Here is a 15,178-nt window from a genome sequence, read left to right on the forward strand (position 1 = left end):
CCCCCCACTTCCCATTGCTTTTGGGGAGCCGGGCGCGGGCGCGTAGGAGAGGCCGGGCTAGGAAGCGACGGGCAGGGGCGAGCGCGGGCGGGCGGGGCGGGGCGGAGCGGGGAGGGCGCGAGGGGCGTGGGCGCGGCGGGCCGCGGGCCCCGGCGGGCCAGGGGGAGGGGCTCTGGCGGGATTGCAGCCTCCGGCCCGGGGTGAGCAGCAGCGCGCGCCGCAGCCCCGGGTAGCACGGAGCCGAGCGAGCCGGGGGAGAGCGGACAGCGGGCGCGGGGCGCGGCTGCCATGGGCGTGCAGTGAGCGGTCGCTCGGGGCGACTTCCTCGGCGGCGCGGAGCTCCCTGGCTGGCGGTGCGTCTCCTCGATCACCATGAAAGGTAGGGAAGGGGCCGTGCGGGAGGCCGGCGAGGTGCACCCCGCGCCAACCGGTCCTTTGGGCTGCAGCCCCAGGGGGAGTCCGATGGGTGCGCGGTTCCGGGGTGCGGGGGAAACCTCAGGAGACCCGGAGAGCAGTTAAGGGGTGCCAGCGCCCGGTGGCCCTTGTCCCGGACGCGTCTGGTGCCAAAGTAGTTTGAAGCCTCAAGTCGTTGTTTACGAATTCCAGTTCCCAACTTTTTTGTTTTTAATTGAAAAAACCTGCGGGGAGTGAGGCATCCTCCTCATCCTCATCCCCAGCCTCCACATGCCTGCGGGGCTGCCCTCCGCGCGCCCCGCGCGCCCCACTCGCTCCCCCGTCATCCCCACCCGTGCCGTCACCCCGGCTGCCCACCGGCCGGGACTCGGGATGTTCCCCGTGCGCCCGTCCCACATCTGGCAGTGATTTAGATGCCCGCGGAGTTCAGCTGGCTCGGAAAGTGCGTTTGGCATCTTGCTCCATCACATCCACTCGCTGGAAAACAACTGCTCTCCGTTCCGCGTCCTCCCCCGGTGCCAGCCTGCGGGCGGGCTGCGCGCACGTGCGCTCCGCTGCGCGGGATGCGGGGGGGTGGAGGGGAGAGACACGCACCGACCCGGGAACGGCCCCCTGGGGCGGTTGTCTGTCCTCGGCCAGGCGGGGCTGTGGTGCCGGGGATGGACTCTTCCTGGGCAGCCTTCTGTTTCGTGGAAACACTGAGATTTGTCAGCCAAAAATCCTGATGGATAGGAGAGAGAAATAATCACCGCGCCACGCAACGAAGGGAGTCGTTGAGGGCCGGGCGGGCGTGGTAGTTACACCAGACCCGACGTCTAGGTGTGGGGTTAGGGGAACACGTCTGGGTCCCCCGCCCGATCTCGGGCTGGATGCAAAATGCCATCGGATCGCAGTGACCGAGTTTCCAGCGGCTCCGGGCTGCGCGGTGCCAGCGCCCCGGCTGGCCAGGGGTGGCCCCCGAGAGCCCCACGCGCCTGGAAGAGAACTTTTGGCTCCGGACGGCTTCTTGGAAAGGCAGATCACGCTGAACTCTGCAGAGATAAGGTCCTAGCGATGTGCTCTTCTACAGTGTCTCCACGGAGACTCGGGAAGGGAGGGGGAGAGGACGTCAAAAGATGCGAACAGCTGATCTGTTTAAGAGAATTGAAAAACGCTGCGGGCGTACAAGGCTGCGAGTAACTGGAGCTCAGTTCCCATCATTTTAGCCAGGAGTAAGTCTTTTTGCCAGTCATTAAATCATTAAGAGCTGGGCACCTGGGTGGCTCAAGCCTGTAATCCTAGCTACTCAGGAGGCTGAGATCAGAGGATCACCGTCTGAAGCCAGCCCAAGCAGGTGAGTCCTTAAAGCTCTTATTTCCAGCTAACCACCAAAAGGCTGGAAGTGGAGCTGTGGCTCAAGTGGTAGAGCTCTAGTCTTAAGATTTTTTAAAAAAAGAAAATCTCAGGACAGTGCCCAGGTGCTAACGTTAAGCCCTGGAACCAAGCACCAGAAAAAGTCATTAAGGGCAGTCGTTTTTCAACTCTTGTATGTGCACGTGTGCCAGTACTGGGGCTTGAACTTGGAACCTTGAGGCACGCTCCCTTAGCTTTTCTGCTCAAGATTTGGCATTCTACCACTTGAGCCACACCTCCATGTCTGGACTTTTGGTGGTTAATTGGAGATAAGAGTTTCATGGATTTTTCTTCCAGGGCTGGCTTTGAACTACAGTCCTCAGATCTCAGCCTCCTGTATAGCTAGGATTACAAGCATGAGCCACTGCTGCCCAACTCAGTTTTTCCATCTCTTGTGATGATGAGTCTGTCACTTTTTAATCAGCCATCACAAGAGTTCTAAGCCCTGAAGTGTATTATGCTTTAAAAAAAAAAACGGAATAAATGACCATGACTACACTGTATTTCTAAGCAGCAATCAACATGTGCAATGAAAAGCATTTTGGGGTAAGACATGCTGTGCTGGCTCCAGATTGAGGACCTCTGGGAAGGTTCATGCCTTACCCCATTATGGTCCCAACCCTCCCTAGGATCCCCAACAACATCTGCCTTAGTTAGAAGGCTGGTTTCGGGACTGGCGAATCCATATGTAGCCAGTCATTTTGAAGGCCTATTTTATTTTGAGTCGAGGTTTCACTAGGTAGCACAGGCTGGCCTTGAATTTGGTGATCTTCCTGCCTCTGCCACCTGAGTGCTGGGATTATAGGCTTGTACTACCACACTAGCCTTCGTGTGTGTGTGTGTGTGTGTGTGTGTGTGTGTGTGTGTGTGCGCGCGCGCTTGTGCACGTGTATGTGTGCACATGTGCATGCGCACATACATACTTGTATGTGTGCATTAATGTATGCATCAGTCCTGGGACTTGAGCTCAGGGCCTGAGTGCTGTCCCAGAGCATTCATGCTCAAGGCTAATACTCTACCACTTGTGCCACAGCTCCATTTCTGGCTTTTTGGCAGTTAATTAATAAGGTGCTCATGGATATTCCTGCCTGGGATATGGCTTTGAGACTCTTAGATCTCAACCTCTTGAGTACCTAGGATTGCAGGGGTAGACCAGTGCCACTTGGCTTGGAGACCTTTTTTTTTTGTCAGTTGTGGGACCTGAACTCTGGGCCTGGACGCTGTCCCTCAGCTCTTCAGCTCAAGGCTAGCACTCTACCACTTGAGCCACAGTGCCACTTCTAGCTTTTTCTGCTTATGTGGTGCTGAGGAATCGAACTCAGGGCCTCAGGCCTGCAAGGCTAGCACTCCACCACTGAGCCACCTTCCCAGTCCATGGAGACCTTTTTATTTTATTTTTTTGGGGGGGTCCGGTCGTGGGGCCTGAACTCTGGGCCTGGGCGCTGTCCCTCAGCTCTTCAGTTCAAGGCTAGCACTCTACCACTTGAGCCATAGCACCACTTCCGGCTTTTTTTTCCCTGCTTATGTGGTGCTGAGGAATCGAACCCAGGGCCTCATGCATGCAAGACAAGCGCTCTACCACTGAGCCACCTTCCCAGCCCCATGGAGACCTTTTAAAAATGGAAAAATTCTAGGAGATTTGATTATCATCGGCACATAATTTGCACTTGTGTCTAGTTGCAGAGATAGGGAGAGAGGGAGGAGATACATTTTTTAGTGCCTACTAAGTGCAGCCTTTGTGTTGTAACTTTTATAAACACATTGCAGTTTTAGCAATGGTCTTTTTTAGAGTTTGAATCCAAGACCTCTTACATGTTATACTTACCTCCATCTTCAGCCCAAGAGCAGGTATTTAACTCATGCATTATACATGTGGAGACTGATCTAGGAGAAACAGGGCCTGGTCACTAAATGGATGGAACAGACACAGACAAGCTCTGTGGGTTTGTATCCTGGTGATGTTCACAAGTTGCTAGGACATCAGGCCTAATAGCTCTTGGTAGAGACTAGAGGAAAAGTGAAAGCCAGACAACTGAGTAGCCAAGTAAACCCACAGATAGGACAGAGCTCAGAAGAGGCAAATCCAGACCATTGAACCTGGGTCTTCTGAAGCCCAGGCTGGGGTGTTGCTCTTAAACAAAAAAGGAAAGGTGCTTTTACTCAGTGGGATATTCTGACCCTTTAGTCAAGAGTTCCTCTGTGCTCCTGATTATGCAGGGTGCTTGTTAACTCACTAGGCCTTCAATACCATTTTGTTTTCCTCAACAACAACCTTGGCAAGTGCTAAGAAACTGTGTGCAGTTTCTATATTCACAAGGCCCACATCTGAGGATTCAGCTGAGGATTGGAGAGAATTGAAAGAAGTTATGTCTATACTGAACTTCTTTGTCTGCATTCCCTTAACATCACAGTGTAGTAACCATGCAGAGAACATTTATCTTTTATTGGGTATTCCATTTTTTTTTGCGGGGGGGGGGCAGTCATGGGCTTGAACTCTGGGCCTAGGCACTGTCCCTCAACTCTTCAGCTCAAGGCCAGTGCTCTACCACTTCTGGTTTTCTGGTGGTTAATTGGAGACAAGAGTCTCACTGACTTTCCTGCCTCCTGAGTAGCTAGGATTACAGGCATGAGCCACCAGTGCCTGGCTCAAAATTCTTTTCACTGATTTCTAGTATACTGGGATTGCATGGGTTATATGCAACTCTTGTGCATTTTATTTTATTTTGGGGGGTATATGCTATGTGTTCTACTACTGAAAACCTCTGGCCTCCAGCATTTTATTTAAGGCACTTGAGCACTTTGGGTTTTGGAATAGTTAGGCAGGGGGCAGAGTATTCTGGAAACAGTCTGAGGATGCTGTGGACCCCATATTTCCTTAAAACATTGTTTAGCCAAATAGAAAATTAGTAATCACTGTGAGGAAATTACATAGCTTCACTTGCTAAAGTAGTTGCTCCATATGCAAGTCAGATGCTTTTTTAAAAATTAATTTTTATTGAGATTAAGTGATTACATAAATTTCACAGTTTTGTGAGAGAGCGGTATTTAAAGTCACAAACACATTTTAACCTTCACAAGGCAACTTGTCATTATCATGGTCTATAATGTTCTTGACCACATATATGGTATATGTGTGTGTGTGTGTGCATGTATGCATGTATGTGTGTGCATACACATCTGAGGGAAGCTAGGAGGAGGACACAAAATCAGAGGGAAATGGGAAAATATACAACAGAGGGACCCATCAGCTGCACTGGATTTTGATGAAAACAAACTAAGCAACTCAAGGGCAGCAATGGGAGGGAGGGAATGAGAGGGAAAGCGGGAACAGCTGACACTAAGCAAAAGGAAAAAAATGTACATATCATCCAATGTGAAAGAAATAGTTGTATTGTCAAGGCTCATAGAAGTCAGATGTGTTTTTAAGGGCACTTATTCTCTTAAACCTTAGGCCTAGCCTTTGTAATAGACCAAGTGTAATCCCAATCTGCTGTGTGCCACAGCACCACCTATCGGCCACATTTAGCAAACATCTCTGTTCTTTTTCCTCCGTTCCTGGTGTCCCCAAGTACCAAAATAATGACATCATTATATATTTCCAGAAGAAAACTTCTTGTCCTGTTGCTGCAATATGCGAAGTCTTCCAAGCTGAGTTGAGAAGAAGTACAGCTTGTTTGTGAATAGAAAAGAAAATGAAGCTTGTTTGATTTCCAATTTCAGTTTTCAATTAGCTCCTAAAACCCATCATCAATTTAGTGGTTTGAGGAAAATAGTCACATTCTTTAAGAAGGAATCTGACTATTACTAGATCCCATTCCTGGTTCTGATCCTTGAGGATACTGATAACGCTCAGTGCAGCCACACTTGCTGCCTGACTGAAAACAGCCTTGTGTTTCCTTGTGTTTTGGAACAGTCTCCTTTCCCACTGTATTCCTGGGGTTTCTTGTGCTTTCTTAGGCTAAGCAAACAACACTGAAAGCATCAAAATGGGAACAAAATAAGACCTCATTCTCTTCGCTGATTGGGCATCGGGACCCCCTTCTTCTGGAGGGCAAATTTACAATCTAATTACACTTTTGACTTTTCATTAGTTTGGAGATGCTTGACATTCTTAATCTGAGGCTTAATTACTGTTAAGTATAGATCATCTTGTCTGTGGTCTCCCATGTAATTTCTCAAGATTGTTCCCATGCCTCCTTCCCTACCCCCAACCCTTGGCTATGTGTCTCATCCATGACAATGTGACAGGAAAACCTAGTAGATGATAGCTTTCAAGGACTGTCACAACGGGGGATCTAATTTTCCTAATACATACTTGTTCTCATTAAAATATTCTTTCCAAGCAGCTGATACAAGTGCGACCAGGGTAAATTGCATGGCCCCCTGAAGGATTAGCTTGCTTGCATGCCATTTTTATTTAGTTATCTATCTGTCTTTGTATTGGAGCTTGAACAGAGGGTCCCAGTACTCTCTATTAGCTTTTGTTTTTTGGCTCCAGGCTTGATGTTCTGCCGCTTGAGAAACACATCTACTTCTAGCTTTTCACTACTTGATTGGAGATAAGAGTCTCAAGGACTTTTTCTCCCCAGGCTAGCTTTGGAACCATGTTTCTCAGTTCTCAGCCTCCTGAATAGGGAGGATTATTGGCATGAACCACAAGTGCCTAGCTAGCTAGCTAGCTTTCTGGAAGAGTTCGCTTTCCAGATGGGAAAATCACACATTTTGCCCTGAGTAAAGCCTTCCTGGGAGGGAAGTTCTCTGGTAGCAAGAAGCCTTGGGAATCCCTGGATATTCTGTGGCCAACATGGTCAGAGAATCCCCCTTCTAGCCAGGCAATAAAAGTCTTCATAAGCTGTTGATAACCAGGAGACAGGGAACAGGGTCCTGGGTTGGCATGTAAGAGCCAGGGATGGAGTGGCTCTAAACTGTGTGGCTGTGTTCATAAAAACTTCATAGGTATTTTTGATGGCTACTTAATATTCCCCATATATTATTTTTCTATGTAATATCTAACATGTACTGAGCAGCTACCATGCCAGTCATTACTGTTTTCTCCAATTTGGAGATGGAAAAACTTAAGTTCAGGGAGATCGCTGTTCTTGTCTAAGGGCACCCAGCTTACCAGTGCAAATAAGTATTCAAATTCAGACTGATTCCAGGATCTACTAACAGCTCTAGCCTACAAAACACTGTCAGAAGTGCCATTTCCAAGGACAGATTGTGAGCAAGGGCCAAGAGATTTATAGGCATTCTTCACAGAAATGGTTTCGTTCTTACTACTGACACCACACTTTCTAACCTACCAACCTGCCCTCCACCCAGGCTTGAGGGAGGTAGCTTTTCAATCAAGCTGTGATTTGATTTCTGTCTAAGCAAGTATCATGTGAAGAGCCAAAACCAATATAGTACCTTGAGAAAAAATGAAGATCATGCTGATTGCTTCAGGGACTTTGGTAATTACATAGCAGTGAAAGCCAAGACAAGCAGAAATTAGTGACCCCCCCAACAAGGATGTCATGGAGGTCCTAGAAGCTTCTTAACCCCTGGAGTTTACCATCATTAGTTAGTCAGTACTCTTAAGTATAAAAGAAATGTGTTTTTCAACATGAGAGGAGATTTAAAATAAAATGTGTTCATTGGACTTGGAAGTATTAAACAGGACTCTTTCCTACTTCCTAAGCAGCTCAATATTATACAGCTTTTTGAGCTTCATGTTCTTAGGACATAGAAATTACTAAGAAACTAGCTGAAACTTAGAAAGCAATGTGTTCTTTGAAGTTTCAGCAGTCCAATTTTAAACTTATCTATGTTTTAAAATACAACCATCTTGGAAGTGGCACTGTGGCTCAAGTGGTAGAGCACTCATCTTGAGCTGAAGAGCTCAGGGACAGTGCCCAGGCCCAGAGTTCAAGCCCCATGACCGACCAAAAAAAATTGAATTATGAGCTGGGAATGTGGCTTAGTGAGAGTGCTTGCCTAGCATGCATGAAGCTCTGGGTTCAATTCCCCAGTACCACATACACAGAAAAAAACAGAAGTGGCTTGTGGCCCAAGTGGTATGGTAGAGTGTTAGCCTTGAGCAAAAGAAGCTCAAGGACAGCATCCAGGCCCTGAGTTCAAGTCCTAGGACTGGCAGAAAATAAAAACCATCTCATGTAATTGTGCTTAGTGAACGTATTCAATTTGGTTTGTCATTATGGTTTGCTTGATTTTGTTTGTTTGGTGCTCTACCACTTGAGCCATGCTTCCAGACCAGCTTTTTGCTGTTTTATTTTGGAAATGGAAATTTGTGGATTTTTCTTCCTGGGCTAGCCTCCAACTGGGGTCCTCTGGATCTCAACCTCCTGAGTAGCTAAGATTACAGGTGTGAGCCACTGGTACCCAGATGAACCTGATATATTTTTTTTTTTTGGCTGGAGGAATGAGTGTCATGAAACTAAAGAATCTGGTAAATACAGGAAAACAGTTTAACTTTCCAGGGTCCCCATTCCTTTGTGAAAACCGAGAATAATAGTATCTACCCAGTAGAGCTGTTTTGAGGATTAAATAGCTTGATATAGATCCATTCTTTAGAATGGTGTCTAGCATATAAGAACTTACAATGTTTTCATTATTGTAATACATTATAATACTGTGTGATTATAATCTATCTTTTCCTCCAGGCACTAATTTAATTGCCAGTAAAGAAGCACTTACATTAATTTGATCATGTGCTATAGTTTAGATTGTGGGAGTGGGCAAGTATTCAAGTCTCAATAGTAAAGTCATTTTCAAGTTACAGATGCGTAGAAACTGACCGAGGGACAGGAGTGTTGTGTGTGCTGTCTGCAGGGAGCAGGGACAGTGCTCGCCAACGCTGTCATTACTGTTACTGTTGTAAAACATCAGCCCTGCTGGGCGCTGGTGGCTCACCCCTGTATTCTAACTACTCAGGAGGCTGAGATCTGATGATCGCTGTTCACAGCCAGCTTGGTCAGGAAAGTCAATGAGATTTTTATCTTCAACTAACCACCAGAAAACCGGAAATAGAGCTGTTGCGGAAAGTGCTAGAGCACTAGCCTTGAGTGAAAAAGCTCAGAGACAGCAACCAGGCCCTGAGTCCAAGCCCCAAGGCTGACCTCCTCCCTCCAAAAAACGTCAGCCCTTTCCAAAATGCAGCTTGTCAACAGTATCATTTCTTATGATAATGGTAGAAAATAGATGTATATCAATATGCCTAATTTGCTGGGAACCCTGATTTTCCATAGGCACAATTGTTCAGGTCTTACTGATGGATGACAGAATATTTTTTAATCCGTGTCTCAAATCCAGTGTCCACTTTTTTTTGAGTAAGGATATGATCTCAAGAAATCACAACATTAAACAAATTTGTATTAGGAAAGACGTGTATATGTGAGTTTTTAACCATATGACGTCATGTTTTCTTCGTTAGTGGTATTATATACATTTTCCATTAAGCTGTCATATTTCTATTTATGGTTGGGCCACCAAATTATAACTGGCTTTTAATTTTAATCTTCTTTCCTCCTTTGGCTTCTCTTTTTCTTCTCCTCCTCTTCCTTCTTCTCTCCTCATCATCCTTTTTTCCCTCCTTTTCCTCCTTCTCCTCCTCCTCCACCTCCACCTTCATTTCTACCTCCACCTTCTTTTATGGTGCTTAGGATCAAACCTAGTAAGCAATGGACAAATTCTGTCAATGATCTGTACCCTCTCCTTCCCTCCCTCCTTTCCTCCCTCCTATTTATTTTACTCAAAGTTTCAGAGCCCATTATGACATCAGAGGGCATGGCAGAGAGGAGCAGTTCACATCATGGTACCCATGGCAAAGGAAATGAAGAGACTGGGTATCTGGTATAACCTTCAAAGACATACCCCCAGTGACCCACCTCCTCCAGCTAGGCCCCACTTCCTCCAGCTTCTTAGGCCCTGCCTCCCAAAGTTTATGCAACCTCCCAAAATAGCTCCATCAGCTGGAGACCAAACATTTAAAACATGAGCCCATGGGGGAACACTTCATATTCAGCTTACAACATTATGGCTCTGATCCCAAAGGCTTATGGTCATCTTACAATGCAAAACACATTTTGTGTATCTCCAAGAGTACCTATGGTTTTAAGTTTCAACATTGTTCAAAAATCTAAGTGGCTCATGCCTGTATTTCTCCTATTCAGGAGGCTGAGATCACAATTTGAAGCCAGTCTGTGCAGACACCTCCAAGGGATGCCATCTCCTCTCCAATTAACCAGCAAAAAGTCAGGCTGGAGGTGTAGCTCAAGCGGTAGAGTGCCAGCTGTGAGCAAGCAAGCTGAACAAGAGCTTTGAGACCCTGAGTTCAAGCTCCAGTACCAACATAACCCCAATCCTAGCCCATACCTGCATGTGTACATGTGCACACACACACACACACACACACACACACTCTCACTCCTCTTCCCCATATACAATCTAAGTCCAGCATCTCTATGGAAGCTCAAGACACTCTTTTAGCTGAGAGCACTTGTTTTGTTTTTCTTTTTTCCCCAATATTATTGAGGTATTGTACAGAGAGGATGCCACTTCATAATAAGTAATGAGTAAAATTCTTCTTTTTACAATGTCACCCCCTCTTTTTGCTTTCTCCCAGTTGTCCTCTCCCATCCCTGCCACAAGATCTGAGAGCACTTGTAAAATAAAACACACACACACACACACCAATCCCCAAGTTACATACTTCCTGGACCCAGGCTGGCTTCAGACTCATAATCTTCCTACCATAGATCCTCCATTGTTGAGATTCAAGGCAGCAGCCACCACACCCAGGTCTTGACAATCTCCCTACCATGATTAACGTGGTTCGGAGGGTTCCTTCATAGGAGAAGTGCACCTTCCCTGTAGTTTTCTGAAAAGGATGAACAAAGATGTCAAGGTTTTGTTGTTGTTTTGCCAGTACTAAGGCTTGAACTCAGAGCCTTGTACTCTCACTTTCTTGCTCATGGCTGGTATTCTATCATTTGAGCCATGCCTCCAGCCTGGCCTTTTGCTGGTTAATTGGAGATGAGATCTCTCAGACTTTTCTGTGTAGGCCAGCTTCAAATATCAATCCTCAGATTTCAGCCTCTTGAGTAGCTAAGATTCCAGACATGACCTCCTGGCATCTGGCTAGATGTCAGGGTTTTAAAGGTCATTATTTGCTGCTTACTCTAAGTTGCTGAAGCTGTTGGTTGCTGGGGGAAAATCGGGTTTAGTACTCACTGCTAATTTAGGGTAAAAGTAATAGAAGTGTCATTCACTTTTGTTCAACTATAAGAGAAGTAACAAGACATGTTATCTTTCTTTATTCCCAAAGTAAGAATTTACTGTTTTTTTTTTTTTTCTTAAATGAGTGTCTTACTTAAAAGTTGTGCCAAAAATTGGAGTCAATCTGGGCATAGTATCTTATGCATGCTTGTATTCTGGATTACTCAGGAGACAAAGGTCAGGAAGATCATGGTTTGAGGCCGGCCTAGGCAAAAAAAATTAACCAGACCCCTTCTCATCTGATAAGCCAGGCATGATAGTATATACCGATGGTCCCAGAGACACAGGAGGTATAGGTTGGAGGATTTTGGTCTGAGACTGTCCCAGGAAAAAGTGTGTGATCTTATCCAAAAAGTAACAAGCAAAAAAAAAAAAAAAAAAAAGGACAGGACATGACTTAAATAGTAAAGTGCCTGACTAGCAAGCATGAATCTTGAGTTCAGACCCCAGTGCCACCAAAGAGAGATTTTTTTTTTCCTGTAGTAACTTTGAATAACCTAAAATATTTACACTTCCGCATATACTTACACCCATCTGTGTGGGAGAAGGACTTGAGCAGTTGAATGGAAGGTATCTAATTTTTCTCTCAAAAACATTTGAAACCTCAGATACTTCATTACACTCACTTTCTTAATTCTTTCTACTCAGAAGATGAAGATCAAGAGAATCACAGTTCAAGGCTAGCATGGACCAGTCATCAAATCATCATCTTAATAGCTGGGTCTGGTGCCTCACACCTGTCTTCTTAGCTACTGGGGAGGGGGTGGGGTACACAAAGTAGGATTGCTGTCTAGGCAGGCCTGAGAAAAATTCAAGATCCTATCTAAAAAATATCCAGAGCAAGCCGGGCTCACACCTATAATCCTAGCTATTAAGGAGGCTGAGATCTGAGGATCATAGTTCAAAGCTAGCCTGAGCAGGAAAGTCCATGAGACTCTTATCTCCAATAAACCACCAGAAAACTGGAAGTGGCGCTGTGGCTCAAGTGGTAGATTGCTTGCTTTGAGCTAAAGAGCTGAGGGACAGCGCCCAGGCCCAGAGTTCAAGCCCCATGACCGACAAAAAAAAAAAAAAAAAAGCAAAACACACACACACACAATGCCTCCCTCCTTTATCCCCCCCAAAAAACAAAACCAAATGAGCTAGAGGCATGGCTCAAGCCTTATAGAGTACCCACCTGGCAAACAGAGTTCAAATCCTGCTACTGCCAAAAGAACAACAATAACGCAAACCAGAAACCAAAACAAAATGAAACCTACCAGAACAAAAACAATAACAACAGAACCCCAAATGTTGCCTAGCAAGCACACAGACCTGGGTTCGATGCTCAGGATTCAATCCCAACAGTGGAGGAGGGGAAGCCATAAATATGTGAGCTGTGCTAAGTTCCCTGGTTTCAAGATATTTCCACATGGGGGCTGGGAAGGTGGCTCAGAGGTAGAGCGCGCGCCTTGCATGCTTAAGGCCCTGGGTTCGATTCCTCAGCACCACATAAGCAGAAAAAAAAAGCCGGAAGTGGCACTGTGGCTTAAGTGGTAGAGTGCTAGCCTTGAGCTGAAGAGCTGAGGGACAGCGCCCAGGCCCAGAGTTCAGACCCCACGACTGGACCCCCCCCCCCAAAAAAAAGATATTTCCACGTGGTAGAGAACACCATGCTTCTGTGGCTGGAAGCCAAGAGGGAGGATGAATCCTTACCCCAGTGCCCAGCCCGGTGCCCTCCCCAGGTTTGCCCCACAGATTGACTGGAGCGGGTGAGTGTGACTCTCACCTCTAACAAATCCAACTAAACTTCACTTGAACTCGTGGTCTGAAATAGCAGCACTCAAGAAAATAAGAAAGCAGCAGCAGAATTCTATTCTGTGTTCTTTACAAAATCCCTGGCCAGTGTGGCTCTGTGCCAGTTGCCGAGGAAAGTAAAAATACATGCAAGTAAAAATAAATGAAGAAATAGTGCACTTCAAAGCACTCAAGCAAAGTACAGTATAGCTCACAGGTACTGAAATGAATGCCAAGGTACAGCCCGGGAAGCCAAGAAGCTATGCACTTGAAGGTCTAAATCTTCAGCATGTTTTTGTTATTTAATATGTTAAAGCTTCAGTCTTTCCTGCAGATAGACTGCTGTCAGAAGCAGGATCAAGTTCTGGCCACTGCAAAACATAAAGGTCTTAAATATCAAGTCCTTAGTAATGTAAGAGTGTAGCAGCGCTTATACCAGGATATTTGTCTCTCTTTTTTTAAAGCTTTTTAATTTATTTGTGTGTGTGTGTGTGTGTCTTGAACTCAGGGTGTAGGCACTACCCCCCTAGAACTAGTGCTCTACCACTGGAGCCACAGCTCCTCTTCCAGTTTTTTTGGTGGTTAATTGGAGATGAGTATCTTGGTTCTGTCTACTCCAATAGATTTCAAACATGGATTGTCCCATCTCAGCCTCTTGAGTGGCTAGGATTACAGGTGTGAGCTACAGTTGCCAGGCTCAGTTCTTTTTAAAATTTAACATTAGTTGTAAAAGGAGAGTTTCACTGTAACATTTTCATATATACAATGTATCCACTGGGCTCAGATTTTTATATTAGTTGAAAAAGGAAGTTTCATTGTAATATTTTTATACATACAATGTATCCCATCAATCCCATTCCTTCTATTATTATCCCTTATCCTCCATCCCTCCTTAAAATATTTAGAAAAGTTTCATTGTTATAAATAGACTATTTTGACTCCATCCCTTCTCATTTCTCTCTCTATTGGTCCTTACCCCCTCCCACTGGTACCCATTTCCCCAACCGAACCTGTTTTATTACTTTACTGTCATTCATTCTTTTAGTCTATATTTATTGTACCAATGGGTTTCACCATGGTATTTCACATGTTTGGTGATGCTACAGATTAAACCCAGGGGCTCAGTGGGCTAGCTTCAGACTTTTTCTTTTTCTTTGAACTCATGACCTTTTACTGTCCCTTAGAATTCTCACTCAAAGTTGGAACTTGACCACTTGAGCTACTTCTGACTTTTTGGTGGTTAGTTGGAGATAACAGTATACCTTGGATTTATATGCCCAGGGTGGCTTCAAACTTTGATCCTCAGATCTCAGCCTCGAGCAGCTAACATAAGCCATGGGCTTAATATTTTGTTTTTGAGGTAGAGTCGGCTCACTTTGCTCAGACTGAACAACTAATTTACAGTTTGACAAAATGAATGCCAGGAAGCTGGAACATGTATTGGGGTTGGGTGGGGGAAATGCAAGGAGAAGGAAGGCAGATGAACGGAGAGGGTAATGGTGGATGAAAACAGTCATAATATTGTGTGTGTGTGTGTGTGTGTGTGTGTGTGAGACAATGGAACTGGGTAACTTGAAGGGATTGGGGAGGGGTGCTGGGAGAACAATGGAAGAGGTGACATGGATCAAAATGCATTGTACTCATAAACTGATGAATTGAACCTCCTTTGTACCACTCAAGATATTTTTTTAAAAAAACTGAGTATAACAAAGTTAAAAAGCTTTGCCTTTTTTCTCTCAACACTTCTCAGAGTTTCAACTAATGCAAAACCATGATGAACTTGCAAGAAAGAGATATGTAGCTCCACCCCATTTTCCAATCTCCACCCCTCACACACCAAGAAAATTCAGAGAAAGACTGATTGAGGATACATCTTTACGAGGCATTTCCTGATACTCCCAGTGAGAAGTTATCTGACAGGCCACTCGTGTCTCTTTCTATTTGTTGTTGTTGTTGTTCTTCAAATAGCTGTTGTAAGACTGGCTTCCCTTTGGGGAGTGAAGGTAAAGACAAGCCCACCCTCCTCACAGAGCCCCCCAGATGGATGGATGGCCTGTTAGGCTTTTGTATCCTTGGAGCCCCTAATGGTTTTGAATATATAGATTTGGAAGGAGAAACAAGGGCCAAAATGAACTGCTTTAACAACAAAAATACAAGAGCGTTCCCAGGAAAACTGTGGGAAGAAGAGTGCAGTAGATCAGGCAAAAGATGACAGAGAGAAAAGACACCAAAAACAAACAAACAAACTAATGGTAGCCTTCACTGAAAGGACTTTGGAAGCAGAATTGTCTGTTGGGAGATTTTAAGCTGTTCCCTGTTG

At 45.4% G+C, this 15,178-nt stretch overlaps 1 protein-coding gene across 1 annotated transcript in view; it reads left to right on the top strand.

Annotated features, from left to right (window-relative positions):
- The first annotated feature begins 241 nt into the window (after window positions 1-241).
- Colec12 (collectin subfamily member 12) overlaps window positions 242-15,178 on the top strand; it is a 175,237-nt gene continuing 160,300 nt past the window's right edge. The window contains exon 1 of the mRNA XM_042675288.1: window positions 242-379. Within this exon, the coding sequence (XP_042531222.1) occupies window positions 373-379 (7 nt within the window). The 5' untranslated portion in view covers window positions 242-372. The remainder of the gene's footprint in view (window positions 380-15,178) is intronic.

The sequence above is a fragment of the Dipodomys spectabilis genome, unplaced genomic scaffold, assembly GCF_019054845.1.
Source record: "Dipodomys spectabilis isolate Male_0828 unplaced genomic scaffold, ASM1905484v1 ptg000024l, whole genome shotgun sequence".
Classification (NCBI taxonomy): domain Eukaryota; kingdom Metazoa; phylum Chordata; class Mammalia; order Rodentia; family Heteromyidae; genus Dipodomys; species Dipodomys spectabilis.